General features: G+C 46.2%; 1 protein-coding gene across 3 annotated transcripts in view; it reads left to right on the top strand.

Annotated features, from left to right (window-relative positions):
- The window catches only part of CAMKK1 (calcium/calmodulin dependent protein kinase kinase 1), a 145957-nt gene that overhangs the window by 101257 nt on the left and 29510 nt on the right, over positions 1-15190 (top strand). For all 3 annotated transcript variants that reach the window (XR_008598397.1, XR_008598398.1, XM_055001185.1), the window contains 2 exons: positions 2233-2321; positions 14640-14839. Coding sequence is in view for 1 of the 3 variants with exons in the window: in XM_055001185.1 (XP_054857160.1) it covers positions 2233-2321; positions 14640-14839 (289 nt within the window). In the remaining 2 variants the exon portion in view is untranslated. The remainder of the gene's footprint in view (positions 1-2232; positions 2322-14639; positions 14840-15190) is intronic.

Genomic DNA, 15190 nt, shown 5'->3' with positions numbered 1-15190 from the left:
CAGTTGAAGCCATACATTATTTAATGGTATCTCCCTTGCTTCCATCATGGAACCTGGGGCCTGGGGCAGCTTGCTCATGGCTCTTTGGCTAAGACCACCACTGGGCATGATTCACACTTCAATAAATAACCCCTCCATTGGCCAAGAAAACCAGTATCACATGTATATCTTCCTCCCATACACGCTATTTTAACCTTACACAGTAACCCTGTTGAGGTAGATTAAGCTGAAAGAAGGTGACTGGCCCAAGGTCAGCCATTGAGCTTCCTCAGCGTGGGGATTTGAACTCCAGATTCCCTGATTCTCAGAGCTGATTCACATGTTACAACATCCTTGTAGCCACCAGAAGGATTTTCAGTCTGATGTACGGTTACCAGGGCTTTTTATCAGCGGGAACATGGTGGAACGGAGTTCCAGAACCTCTTGAAAATGGTCACATGGCTGGTGGCCCCGCCCCCTGATCTCCAGACAGAGGGGAGTGTAGATTGCCCTCCGTGCCTCCAGCCATGTGACCATTTTCTCTGAGGGCAACCCACTGAGTTCCACCACCTCTTTTCCCAGAAAAAAAGCCCTCATGGTTACCATCGACTAGCAACCTGTGGGAGAGGGAGAAGGCAGGGACTGGGGGAATGGACTGGACAAGATCCTAGAGTGTCACATCAGTGTGGTGACATCACTTCCAGGTTTAAGCCAGTGGTGTGACAACTCTTCCTGCCCCCATTTCCCCACTGCTGCCCTGCTGAGCAGCTGAGAGCAGAGAGCTGATAAGCCTAGTCAGAGGTTTTCTCTGCTCAGACCTTAAAATTCCGGCGTGTTTGGCCAGGCTTGCCAGATCCTGCCTCGTGCCTGGCTGCTCCCACTGCTGCTCAATGAAGCAGTGAGAGCAACGTTTTGGGAGGGGGGAACTGGCATCACACCAGCACTGTGGCACAATTACTGGTGCAAACCTGGATGTGATGCTATTGCCTCAGCACAATGCTTTAGGATTCCTAGAGTATCGAGCTGGCACAGTGGCATCACTTCCGAGTTCATGCCAGAAGAGACAGCAGGAGTTGCCAGTGGAGGGTTAGCAACCCTACGTGTGGCCCATTTCAGATTGAGACCATAGTATGTAGGGAAAGGGGGAGATTAATATCAACAACAACAACAACAACATTTGATTTATATACTGTCCTTCAGGACTACTTAATGCCACACTCAGAGTGGTTTATAAAGTGTGTTATTATTATCCTCACAACAACCATCCTGTGAGGTGGGTGGGCTGAGAGAGCTCTGAGAGAGCTGTGACCAGGGGTCATTTCGTAGAAAAAGAGCAGGAGGAACTCATTAGCATAAATCATTAGCATAACTGATTTGCATATGGCACACCCCCTGACATCACCTATCGTGGCTGTTTTGGACCCAATCCTGGCCATTCAGGGCCGAAATTGGGCCCAAAATGGCAAAAAGGGGCTGAAAATGGCTGAAAAGAGGCCCCAAATGGTCAGGATCGGGATACTGCTAAGTGGGAGAGTGATCCACCACCCATCAGCAGCCCAATCTGGGCTGTTTTGGCCCCAATCCAGGCTGAAACGGGCCCAAAATGGCCAAGAGTCAGGTGGGCGGGGCCACCTGACATGACCTCTTTGAGGAACTGCGTTCCTGCACGTTCCCCCTCGAAATGAGCCCTGGCTGTGACTGACCCAAGGTCACCCAGCTGGCTTCAAGCGGAGGAGAGGGGAATCAAACCCGGCTCTCCAGATTAGAGTCCTGCCGCTTTTAACCACTACACCAAACTGTCTCTCCCTCCAGTGCTTTTTATTCTGACCTGAAATGGTTTGGGGGAGCTGCTGTTTGCCCTGTTTAGCAAATTAAATGTGCTATTTTTTTTTTTTTTTAGTTTTCAGAGAATGTGCTAATGACTACATGTAAGCACAAAACTCTTAGAATATGTCTAATCAAAAGTCCTTTATAATTTACAAGTTGGACCATAGGCTCTAGCACACTATTTTCTGACAAGTTGGAGGAGATGAGATACTGATTGGCTGATTCACACACTGTTCGGTTTTTAGGTGTATGTGTGTAAGTTTACGCTTGAGAAGGTGAAGTGTGGACGAAACGTATGTTTGAAAGCACATGTAGTACCTTCCTAGAAAGCAAAGAATAACTGTCACCCTTCATGGGAAGTGTAGGATTGTCCTGAGTAATGTCTGAAAAAGACTTTTCATTTTTCTCATTATGCCCCATTTTTAGGCCTGTCATGGAAGTGCCATGTGACTCGCCTTTCACTGAGGAACAAGCTCGACTCTACTTCAGGGACATCGTCTTGGGCATTGAATATTGTGAGCATAAAACAGTTTTTTCCCCCTCACAAACATTTGCGCCGAGCAGCCATCCAAAGTAAGAAAAGATGGAGTGGAGTTCTCCACCCACTGGGGTTCAGTGGGAGAGGAACAGTTTCCAGGGAATTACTGTGCTGTGCCAGGGAAGCATAATATCATCTTGAACACAGAAAGGCTCCTTATTTTGAGCCAGACCAGAAGTCCATCAGATTAATACTCTGACTGGTAGCAGCTATACGTCACTTAAAGGTTTTTCTCATGCCTGTTCCTGAAATCCTTTAGCAGGAGATATTGCTGTCTCACTGAGATCTCAGTTTAGGGTTGCCTGGCCTACTGCTTTGGTAGGAGACCTCCTGCCAGCAACCTTCCTGTTTGGAGTGATGACAGAAGAAAAAAATTGCCATCAGGCTGATTGTGTGATGTCATTTCCAGGGAAAACCCAAACATTCTGTCATTCTCTCTAGGAATTGCCAGAAAGTTTATGGTTTTACCCTAGAGTCTCTGGTAATTCCTAGAGAGGCGTGGCATCATTTCTGGGATTCCCCCAGAAGGGATGCAGAGAAGTTAGCCGTGTTAGTCTGTCTCTTTTTGATTTTGCTACCCCAGAAGGGATGTCATGCTGTCACCTACTGTGCCCCCCATTTCTCCCCTCCAGACTCTCACCAGTTACCAAGCCATGCTCAACTGCCACCATGGTTTCTTTCATGTTTATTTTAAGTGCATTTTTTTCTGAGATTGTTTTCTCAATGAGGAGAATGACCTGAGAAAAACAGAAAATGTTAACGCTTCCCTCTTCTGCCATTTTCTAGCTGAGCAATCCACCCTAGAACTGCTTTTGTCTCTTTCAGGGAGAAATGTACAGGTATCTGTAGTTTTTTTTTTCACCTACTGGGGATAAAAGTGTCTCAGGTGAGGCTTTCTCCAGCTAGGCAATGGCCGAGGAGGATGGGGTTAAAGGTTCCCCTCCTCATCCCATTTTTTTCCTTGAAAAAGCAATCCCAGAGGCTGCATTTGGGGGCGGGGAAGTCATTTAAAATAAAGTCTGAAGGTTCCAACTGTTTCCTGTTTGTGTAACAACATGGGGTGGGGGAATCAATTTTTCCCTTCCTCCTTGTGGCTTTCTTTCTACAAATTGTCATGCCTTTATTGATTGCGTCTGGGAAAACCCTTGGCGGTTAATGCGGAGGCCAAGCATCGCTGTTCCCTCCAGGGAGCTTTTTCTCTTACGTTGGTAGAACTTGTGGGTTTAGGCAAAGAGGAGGAGAAGGAAGCATAATGAACGCAGCTTAAACTGCAGGGAGGTTACGGGCCCCATCAGTCGCACGTGTGGACAGCCATTCGTGAGCCAACCTACAATGATCGTAAAGAGCTACTGTCTCTATATGCCAATGTCAGTGCTAAAGGAGCATGCCTAGATGAAGAGAGCTACAGTAACCCAGAGCTCAGCCCAGAAACCCATCATCAGAAATGATATACAGCCATTGGTGACCCACAAAGAATTGTGGGGGCGGGATTTGGAAACCCCCATCTTTAGGAGGATAATTTCCACACAGCGTCATTTCAGGGATATGAGGGGTGGTGGTAGCTGCAGGGTGGCTGAGGGAAGGAAGATGGGTTGAAAACTGCCCTGTGGACACTCCGTTGCCACTGCAAACGCCTCCCTATTTGTACAGGCAACAAGAACTACATGGAAAATTGTTGCCAAGTGAATGCAGTCAAATCTTTCTGAAAGAACCCATCCAAGGTCAAAAAATAGGTTTTTGGCAGCATGATGGGGGAGGAAGCAGAGATAGGAGCCCAGAATAACTGTGAAATGCATAAGCTGTGTAAATAATGAGTTTTTCTCCTCATTCTCCCCCCCCCCCCATGCTGGTATTGTACCCCTGAATTGGCATCATCAAGTCCTTCAAAGAAAGCCTTTTAAAAACATTTCAAATCATATTGGATTTCCTGCTCCTGCTCCCGCCCCACCCCCCATTTTCTTTTGATAGGGCGTTAAATCACTTTTTCCTCTCTGAAGTGAGGCCTGATGGTTAATGTGAGTCTCCATGCGGCAGTGCCTGCTGGATGGGTTTTTGTCCTTGAACGGTGGCCAGTGCCTTCACTAATCAAATATAATTCGGTGCACAGTGGCCTCAGCAGACAGCATGATGCGCTAATGGTATTTCGAGTACATATATACACACACACCCCTATGGTGGCTGCCTGCGTGCTGCTCTCAGGCATCCAAGTTTCAAGGCATGGAGATTTACATAAAGGGAAGCAGGAGGTGTGATTCATTTCAGACCCTTTAGAATGGCCCTTTTCTCTTTCCAGCGATCGTTTCGTCGCTAAATCAAGGTTACTGTATATAAAAGCTGCAGCATGCCCTCCGTGGTTTCTCAGATGAAAACAGACATGCTCGTAATGTCCCTTTTTTTGATCATATGGATCACAGCTCAAGCTTCCCTCCCTGTCACACATAAAAGCTCTCCTTTCTCATTTACTCTACGATCACTCTTGCTCCAGTTCAAAAGCTAGGAGGCTGTTGGTTCTTTTGGTGAAAGGATATATTAGGAACACAATAATTGCCCCCCAAATAGGTTATCCGCAGTATGCTTGTCAGGATTTGTCCCGGGTGTTGCTGCACCAGACACTGGGGTGCCTGACTCTGACTCTGGGGTCAGGGATACTGTGGGGTCCCGCTTTGTGGAAGGAGGGGAGGTATACCTCACCCTTACTCCCTCTCAGTCCACTCGCAGGCCCGCTCAACCTGACTCCGCTCCTACTCCCGCCTTCCTTCTTCCACTCCTTCACCGACCTTCCTTTCCCTCCTTGCTCACTCATGCTCCTCCTTGCCATCCAACCTCCAGCAACTCCTACTCCACTCCACCACTCCTACACAACCCACCCCGATCTCTCTCCTAAGCCAACCTTTATAGGGTTTCTTCCAACTTCCCCCGCCCTTCCTCCCAGGCTCTTTCCCACTCCTGATGCTGTCCAGTTGTGTATGCCCTCAGGTGTTTCTTCCCGTCCTAGTTTCTCCTTGCGTTCTTCTCTTGCAGGGCAGGGCTGGATGTATCCCAGCTGGGGCTTTCCTCAGGTGTGCCTCCTTTCTCTCTTCCATTCTCTTTTATTCTTTCCTGCACGGCAGGGCTGGCAGGGCCCTTCCAGGTGATGCAGCATGGTCTCCTCTGTCTCTGCTCACAAGGTGCCACACTAGTCTCCTGGGGTCCAGCCGGCTCTCCCAGGAGGCTGTTGCTGCTGGTTCCTCCTAGGGCTTGTGCAGGGGCTTCCAGTACCTCCGTCCCAGTGTTGGAGTCTCTGGCAGGCTTGTGTGCCTCTTGCCCTTTGGGGCGGGGTTGGACAGTGTGCACTTGGCTGGTTTCTTCCTCTGGCTCCTTTTCCCCTTCCCTTGCTGCTCTCTGGAGCTGAACCTCCCTGGGGCTTCTTGTGCCTGCAGTCAGGGTTCCACCGGCCTTCAGGTAAGGGGTCTGTGGCAAGTCCGGGGTGCTTGGGGCACTCAACCCCGGACAATGCTACTGTGGTATGTGAAATGGCAGGCTGTGCACTGCAGTGTTCATGCATGCAGATTGAAGTACATGCATGTTAGAGACCAGATGGCTCCACTTTAATTCAGATATTTCCCATGCTGTCCTAAGCAGAGTTCTACTCCTCTAAGCTTACTGAAGTTAATGGGATATGACTCTGTTTAGGATTGCTGTGTTCATTTCTAGATATTCTAGGAAGAGAGCCAGCATGGCGTATTGGTTAGAATGTCAGGCTGCATCTAGGAGACTCAGGCTCAAAAAAATATTTTTTAAAAAAATTTATTTTACTTTATTTATACTTCGCCTTTCTACCCTATGGGGACCCAAAGCGGCTTACTTCATTATGTATTATTTTATATATAAATAAACTCAGGAGAATATTACCTCAATTAACCCGATTAACAAAATTTCCCAAGTGGTAATGGCTGGGGCGTTTTCCTTGAAGTCAAGAGAGAGAGAGACTTTTTATTCCCTTACTTATCTCAAATGATGAGAACTCGGTTGCACCCGATGAAGTTGGTGAGTGCTAGATTCAGGATAAACAAGAAAAGCAATCCCTCTTTATCTTGTGGGATTCATGCTACATGGTGTAGTGATCGTCACTGGCTTAGACGGCTTTTCCAAAGGATTAGACGCATCCAGGGAGGAGAGGACTGTCAGCCTCTTTGAGCTGTGATAGCTTCGTGGAACCTCCACGAGCAGAAGCAGTATACCATTTGAATACCTGCTGCTGCAAAAACAGCAAGGAGGTATCTGTGTCTTACTCATAGGCCTTCCAGAGGCATCCAGTTGGCCACTGTGGGAAACAGTATGGTGGACCTTTGGCCTGGCCCAGCTCTGATGTTTCTAAGACAAAATAGGGGCGATGGTTTATAGGAAAAGGATGGTTTATAGGGAAAGATGTGGCTGGTTCCAGATAACTTTTTTGCTAAATCTTGCCCAATTCTCCTTCTAACCATCATACATGGTTTTACTCCATGCAAGTCCCATGACACCCATCATAGCCTTTTGGGTGGTCAGGTGGGGACTCCTTCCTTTTTCATCAGCAGATAAGCTGTCTGGATCTAATGCTTGGACCCTCCCTAGAAAATGGGGAGAGAGAGCTTGTACTATACAGTAATGCCATGTAGTGGCTAAAGAGACTGTTCTCCAAATCTGGTAGTCCCTGATTTGAACTTGGTAAGAGATGTCAGGCAAATGCCATTCTCTCTTAGTCCCCTGACCACATCCAGAGGATAAAAATATTAGCCTACCCTTTTAAGCCTGTAAGATAGCATATTGAAGCATTTTGAACATTTGTGTTTTTCCATATAACCTCTATGAGAGCCAGTTTGGTGTAGTGGTTAAGAAGAGCGTAGGACTCTAATCTGGAGAACCGGGTTTGATTCCCCACTCCTCCCCTTGAAGCCAGCTTTTTATTTTTATTTTACCCAAGCTGGGTGACCTTGGGTCAGTCACAGCTTCTAGGAGCTCTCTCAGCCCCACCCACCTCACAGGGTGATTATTGTTGTGGGGATAATAACAGCATACTTTGTAAACTGTTCTGAGTGGGTATTAAGACATCCTGAAGGGTGGTATATAAATCGAATGTTGTTGTTGTTGTTGTTGTTGTTGTTATGCGGTTTGTGTTGTACTAACAGCAGTGCAAAGGATAAATAACTTAAAAGGGGAAGATTTGCAAATACTTCATCCAACATGGGGCTGCTATTTCAGATTGATGTTCCTGGCTGCCACAGAAAATCCTCTCTCTCTCTGAAGTGGCTTTTAATGTGTGAAGAGTGGGTGTATCAATGGCTCCGTTTCCCCCCAGCTGTGACTGCTTAACGGCGATGCCATGTTTAGAGGCATTATAGCTTCTCAGTACCAGTTGCTGGATGGGGTGGGGCAGCATGAGTTATAGTCTTCACTTTAGTATGCTTTCGGCTGAGTGCTGTTGTTAGGAGATATCTGGAAAATGTACAGGGAAGTATTGGATAAAGCATAATGAATCCCATCCTGGCTTCCATAAGGAAGTTGATTTAGTTCACCATTCTGCCAAGTCTCCATAGGAAGAGTGGCTTTATTAATTTTAATTTAATTTAATTTATTACATTTATATTCCGCCCTCCCCGCTTTCGCAGGCTCAGGGCGGATAACAAAAATACAAATGTTAATACCATTAAAAACATTAAAAGCACATTAAAACATTAAGCACTAGGATTAAAGTAGAAGGCAAACACACAGAGCGTTTTCATCATGGAGCACGTTTTCAGGGGAGAGTCAACAGCCAAAAGGGCATAATTCACCATTTTCCCATCTACTGAACATCCCCTGCTAATGCCCCTCCAAGCTGTTTTTAATCCTTCCCTATCCAGATTCTTAACCCAGAAGTCAGCCCAGCTGGGGCGGGAGAACATCCATGGGGAGGCATTTGGTGTAGTAATTAAGAGCAGCAGGACTCTCATCTGGACAGCCAGGTTTGGTTTCATACTCCTCCACTTGAAGCCAGCTGGGTGACCTTGAGTCGGCCACTGCTCTCTCAGAGCTCTCTCAGCCCCACCCACCTCACAGGGTGATTGTTGTGGGGATAATAATAACATGTTTTGTAAACCGCTCTGAATGTGGCCTTAAGTTGTCCTGAAGGGCGCTATATAAATAGATTATTATTATCATTATCATCATCATCTAACATCATCATTAGGGGAGAATCAGCAGATGGTCTTTGACCCACCTCTTCCTTCTCTGCCAATCCTGCTTTGCAACCCCCTCCCATTATTCAGGGTCTCTCCTCCCACCCATGCCAGACTCCAGAATCAGGTGTGAACCCAGTTGGGGGAAATCAGGGAGACATTGCAGAGGAGAGTCAATGGCTGGGAGGGAGTGCTTAATCTATCTCCCTCTTGCCGATTTCCCCTGTCAGTCTCACTCCCTCAGAAGCCAAGCTCTAGAAAAAGATGTGATGGAAAAACAGCCTTGGGGAGGCCTATATGGAGATGAGGCAGCAGGCACAGAAGGGGTTAAGCTCGCCTCCCTTCTGAGTACCACCGAGAGATGCCAACCTCCAGATGGTGCCTGGAGATCTCCGGGAATTACAGCAGATCTCCAGGAGAAAATGGATCTCCTCCAGATCTCTTCTTGAGAAAATGGCTGTTTTGGAGAGTGGACTCCATGGTATTATACTGTGCAGAGTTCTCTCCCCTCCCCAAACCCCTCCATCTCCCGTCTTCACCCCCAAAATCTCCATGAATTTCTCAGCCCAGGGTTAGCAACCCTAGTGCCACCTCCGCCCCTGCCTTTCCTCAATAACTGGGAACACAGGATTTGAAACCTGCATTTGCGGAGGGAACATCTAGTTTGGTTCAGCAAGACATCTCCGGGGAGAGAGAAACGGGAGCCGAAGGAAAAAGAAGTATCATTGTCATCATCGTCGGTGTTTTCCTTTTCATTGCGATACAATATTGCGTTTGTGTGTGTTTCCGTGAAACTTCACGGTTTGCAGCAGAGCCTGAGAGAGAAAGCAAATATTGGGTACCAGGGATGCGTCTGAGCAAGAAGCTGATCTTGCCTTCATAGCGTGAAATGATTTCCTGCCAAAGCTAGCTGAGGAACCCATTTGTTAGGAAAGCCCTTGCGCTGCAGCTGCAGAAAATGCGCTCACAGCAGACGCCGTGACTCACCCTGGGCTGGGTCTTTGTCAGTGGGGAATCTGTCTAGCGCCCATGAATCCGCTTGAAAGGAAATTTATGCTAGGTTTGGGGGGGGGGGTTGAGAAGCAAGTAGGCCCCCTTACTGGGGGAATTCAGGCTCCTTTCTGGTAGGCCCTTTAGCGACTGGTGGTCACTGAGCTTCTGATTCTAGGCGTAGAATTTTGCCCTAGAAAGTCCCTGGGGGAGGGCTGATGAGTTCCTGGATAATAGGTTTTATTGTTCAAGAGGGCATATTTAAATAAATGGAACAGGGTTGTGCTTTTACTGCCTGTGACAACTTTAGGCAGCTTTTATCGCATGACTGTACAGTATTATATTGCATTATTATCGTATCATACTGTGTTTATTGCATTGTTCTCTAATGTTGTGATCCTGGTTGATTACAAAGTTTGTGTGCATGAGACTGCTGCTTTTGCAATTTTTTTTTAAAAAAAACAATCTGTGTTGAGTCTCAGTAAGAGAGGTGGACTATGAACGAACGAACGAACGAACAAATGCATGAAGTTTTGAGGCTGCATTAGAACCCAGCAGGGAAGATTGTACCCGCCTTTTTCCACATTAAGACTTAAAGCTGTGTGAGAGGGGAGGAGACATTTCTGATCAGGGAAATGGCATGGAGCAGAGTTACCCCCCCAAGCTCTGTAGCTCCAGTCCAAATCACTTCCCCCCAGCTGTTTTTAGGGTCAAATCACCAGCCTAGCATTCTGGTCATGTAAATCTAGTATTATGGGTATCTTAGCCTTAAAAGACTATGCTCTGAATTGGGAAATCCCAGGTTAAGCTCCAGCTCTCCCACAAGGTCATTATGTAGCCTTAAACAAGCACCCCCATATCTTCTCAATTCTTCTTGCTTACCTTCCTTGCAGAGTTGTTGTTCGTTGAATCATTTTTGAGGACATATTTTTAAAGGCAGCTTCAGGAGCTCCTGTGGACTAAGCAGGCGGGATGTAGATTAATAACCCACGAATCAGCCACCTATGATAATTTGTGTTTGCCTTAACCTGCGTCACAGGTTACAAGAAACTTGGACAGTTCTAGTGCTCAGGGATACCAGTCCTTGCCTATTCGTGCTCACATCAAACCACAGTTCATGCAAACTCTAGTTCGAAGCCGAACTCTATTCTGCTTTTTTGCATCACAGTGGATCGGGTTTTGCTAATTGCGGTTTGACTTCAGCACGTATCTGGGTATGAAGCTGTGAATCTATCCTAACACAGTGTTAAGGTCCTCGGCCATCTGACCCAGCACTGTCTCCTTTGACTGGCAGTGGCTGTCCAGTGTGTCAGCCAGAGGAAGGTCATTTCCAGGACCTGCTCTTTGAGATCCTTTCCTTAGGGATGTTTGGGAATCAAATTTAGAACTGCTCACATGGTAAACGTACATTCTGCCATTGAGCCATAGACTCTTCACTCTCATGTCTGAAAAAGAATACCTATTTGAGGATGAGTAAGAATGGGACCCTCTTTGGAAGATCTTGCCTCCTGTGGTTCTGCATGAGTCACTGGTCTGAGCCAGGTCCTAGAAAGGAGAAAAGCCCAGAACAATGATTCATGCAGAGATGCAATGAGAAGCCAGTTTTGAAGGCATGACATTCTACTGCATTTTTAGGAGTGATTGAATTATCTAGTTTTACCCAGTGCAGAGATGTGGCAGAATTGTCAGGAAGCAGGACCTGAACAGTGACTCGTGCAGAGATACAACAAGTAGGCTTCTTTGCAGATGGGTGATTTTCCATGTCTCTGCCTTGGAATGTAGCTGAATGATCCCAGCACCCTCAGTGTAGAACTCTTAACAGAGACTGGTTGAAAGCAGGCTAGGCTCAGAGCAGTGACTCTTGAAGAGAGGCAGCAGGCACCCTCGTCTTTGAATGACTGCTGTGGTTCCATTTACTTCTTTTGTTACCTAATTTATTTATTTCTTGCAGTACACTGGCAGTTTTCACTAGAATGCTGTTTTGGAAAATTGCTACTGCAGTCTGTTCTGACGCAGCCCAGTTATGTAGCCTGTGTGCAAGGTGGCAGGAATGTCCCTCCAAGAAGCCTCCCCCCCCCACACACACACTTTATTGTCCATGCGGCAGATTGCAGACCAGGCAATGCAGCACCCTCCTGCCACACTGGGGATGCAGGATCACATCTGTGTGCTGAAGTTTTGCTGCAAGAAAACAGACGTGCCAAAGAACTTGGCTGCAGGCTCCGTAGTTGTTATGCCAAGAAGCACTGAGCCGTGTTCTGCAGCTGAAATCATCTTGATTCGATCAAAAAACAAGGATGAATTTTTTAAAAAATTAAAGTTGTGGAGAGTGTCTTGGTGTGTCATAATTACCAAATTTTAGCTGAGATCTTAGTAAGGAAGCTTAATGCTGTGTAGTTACTTTTCTGTTGATTCAGTGTAGAAAAGGCAAGATACTTTTTAATAACATAAAGCATTATCTTAGGAAGTGGTAGAAGAGGCTGGCAAAGTTATTCGTTGGGAAGTCCCTGGTTTGAATTTTGGCTCTGCCGTTCATCAGGGCTGCACCTGCCAATATGTTTCCTGGTGCTTGCTTGCTTCTTGAGGCTTGGGGATAAAAGGTAAAGAGTCTTAAATGGAACAGGGGGAAAGGCTGGTTTCCACTAGCTAACTGACTGGCAAAGTGCTGGGGTGATCTCGGGCAGGTGTGTCACGGCCACATGCCCTGGCTTGGCCCTAGAGAAAGATTTTCTGGGTTTGGAAACCTCTCCATGTAGCCGCACAGGGAGCAAACTCTCCTGTTTCTCTGGAAACAGAGACAAATGGAATTCCTTCTTTAAGCAAATAGTCCTAGCTTTTCTCTACTTTCTCTGTGCAGGAGGTAAAAACCCAGGTGGCAAAGAGTGTCCATTTGGAAGGCTCTTGGCTTGGAATCTCCCAGTGTAAGGTTGCCAATGTCCAGGTTGGGCCTGGAGTTCTCCCAGAATCACAATTCATCTTCTGATTACAAACATCAGTTCTCCAGGAGAAAATGGCAGCTTCGGAGGGTGGACTCTATGGTATTTCATCCCGGCAGACTTCCCTCCCCAAACTGTGTCCTTCCCAGGCTCTGTTCCCAAACCTCCAGGAATTTCCCAATCTGGAGTTTGTAACCATATTCCAGTGTGTTGTGATTGGCCCTGCCCTGTAACAGTCATTTGGGGTGCCTGTTAATCTTTTTTAAAAATTCACAACAAGTATTTGCAGGCTTGATAAGGTAGGGAATGCTGGAATTGACAGTATTAAGCTACATGGAGTAGTCTGCTTGATATTGGGCAGATCCTGTTGTTTAGCAAATATATTATTTAAAAACTACAAAATTATCCTGTATCTTGTTATCAGCAGTTCAAAAAATAGCAGCTGTAAAGTGTGAGATGAGAGACTGTAATTTAGTGTTCATGTTGTGTCCATGCACCTTTATCCATTTGCATCCATTCTGCAACATGAGAACTTTAATTTGGAGAACTAAATCCCAAGAAACGACATCTCTAACAGCCCACAGGGATAAAATTTTAACAAGGCAAAATTCGAGACAGCGATTTACTAGGGATAGATTCCAGAAAATACGGGCCTTCCCTAGTAAATAAGGACAGATGGAATGTATGAATCAGTCCTAAAACATTCAAATCAAAAGGCAGTCACAAAGTTGGACACACACACACACTGCAAATAAATAAATATCAAATGTTATATAGGGCTTGCCAATCAATTACATAATTTTGTCGTTCACTAATTGCCTACCTTTTTGCCAATTAAATTATTCAGTCAGTTGGTTCAATAAATGTTATGAAAACTTCACCGAATGAGTGTTGTTTTGAATTTTTGAAGGAATTTTGAGAAAAAGGACAATTTAGTAAAACTTTCTATTAGAAAGAAAGGCCATCTCGAGTATTTTTGTGTTCCTTCCCACCAGGGCTTTTTTTCAGCTGGAACGTGATGGAACGGAGTTCCGGAACCTCTTGAAAATGGTCACATGGCTGGTGGCCCCGCCCCCTGATCTCCAGACAGAGGGGAGTTTAGATTGCCTTCCGCGCCGCAGCGCAGAGGGCAATCTCAACTCCCCTCTGTCTGGAGATCAGGGGGCGGGGCCACCAGCCATGTGACCATTTTCTCTGAGGGCAACCCACTGAGTTCCACCACCTCTTTTCCCAGAAAAAAAGCCCTGCTTCCCACCATTACAGTCACACTTCAGAATCAAAAAAGAACCCGAGGTTAACAAAAATATTTTAATTGGGTGGTGGGCCTAAGTTTTTATAACACTTATTTCATGTAAAGACTATGAGACTGCCCATCAATTAAGATCTTTGACACTGGACATGCTGTAAGCAACCACTAAAGAAAGGGCCTTCTCTGTAGGCTCTAGAATGCTTTCTTCTCAGCTGTTTGCCTGGTACCAGGTCTTTAAGGTACCAGTGGAGGACCAGGAATTTTTGGATTCCTGAATTTCTGTCCCATTTAGGGTTTGATCCCTCTCTACTCCTGAGGTTTCAGTGTGAAATCTTCTGTTGGAATTCACAGTGTTTGAATGATAACCAAGGAACTGTTTTCTGTTTGCCTCATGTTTTTCCTCCTTCTCGAACATCTGCAGAGGTTACAAACCCTGGAGAAAAACTTTCCCCCCAGGTGCCAAGGTACTTGCTCTATCTTGCAGTTTAGGGACTGTGCCAAATGTGTTGCCCTGGTTTCTCTAGAGAAACCCTGGGAACATATTTGACAAGGTCCATAAATTCGGGGATTGTAAAAATAAGCAACCATGGTTCTTAGGAAAGAAATCATTCGCAGACATTTTGTAGAAAAAATAGGTATCCTCCCCCCATGTGATACTGGAAGGCTCAGGGCTTCCAAGTTTTTTTTTCCTTTTACAATACCAAGATCGTGATTTGAGTAGGAACTAGAAGGGACAATTGGTTCTGTGTAAAGGAAAGAGGTGGTTGGTGTAAGTGGTAAGCAGAGCTGCGCAATGAGGTTTTTAGACTGGGCATGGTTTTGTGCAGTTGTATTAATACATCCCATAAGTATATGATACATTTATAAGGTTCTGACCAACAGCTGGCTCCCTCCTAGTTAAATGTGGCATTTGGCCAAACACTTTCTTCTTTTTGACTTCCCAGTACATTACCAGAAGATCATCCACCGGGACATCAAACCTTCCAACTTGCTTTTGGGAGATGACGGCCATGTTAAAATAGCCGATTTTGGCGTGAGCAATCAGTTTGAAGGGAACGATGCCCAGCTGTCCAGCACTGCGGGAACACCAGCCTTCATGGCCCCTGAAGCTATTTCAGACACGGGGAAGAGCTTCAGTGGAAAGGTAGGGGTAGGTTTATGTGTTGTTAGGGCTCTCACTGGAGAAATGGAAAAGGTTACCTTACGAAGATTAAGCAGATGATTGGGAAACACTGGTGTCTGGGCTTTATTTCCATTTGTTGTCTGAGGAGGGAGGGTGGCACTTCCCGTCACCTAGGTGCAAGCTTGATGAGTCAATTTTCTGGGATTTGGGGTAGCGTTCCTCTGACTTTCATACCTTCAGCCACACGTCATGCTGCTGAGTATACGTTTTCCAAGTGTGTAAGGCCCCAATTAGGATCAGGACTGCAGCACTACACCATTTTCCTGACCTGAAACAGACCTGGGAGGGAATGCTATTTGCCTCATTGGGATG

This window comes from Eublepharis macularius, chromosome 17, assembly GCF_028583425.1.
Source record: "Eublepharis macularius isolate TG4126 chromosome 17, MPM_Emac_v1.0, whole genome shotgun sequence".
Classification (NCBI taxonomy): Eukaryota; Metazoa; Chordata; class Lepidosauria; order Squamata; family Eublepharidae; genus Eublepharis; species Eublepharis macularius.
Note: the sequence above shows the minus strand (reverse complement) of the source record. Positions and strands in the feature narration are given on the sequence as shown.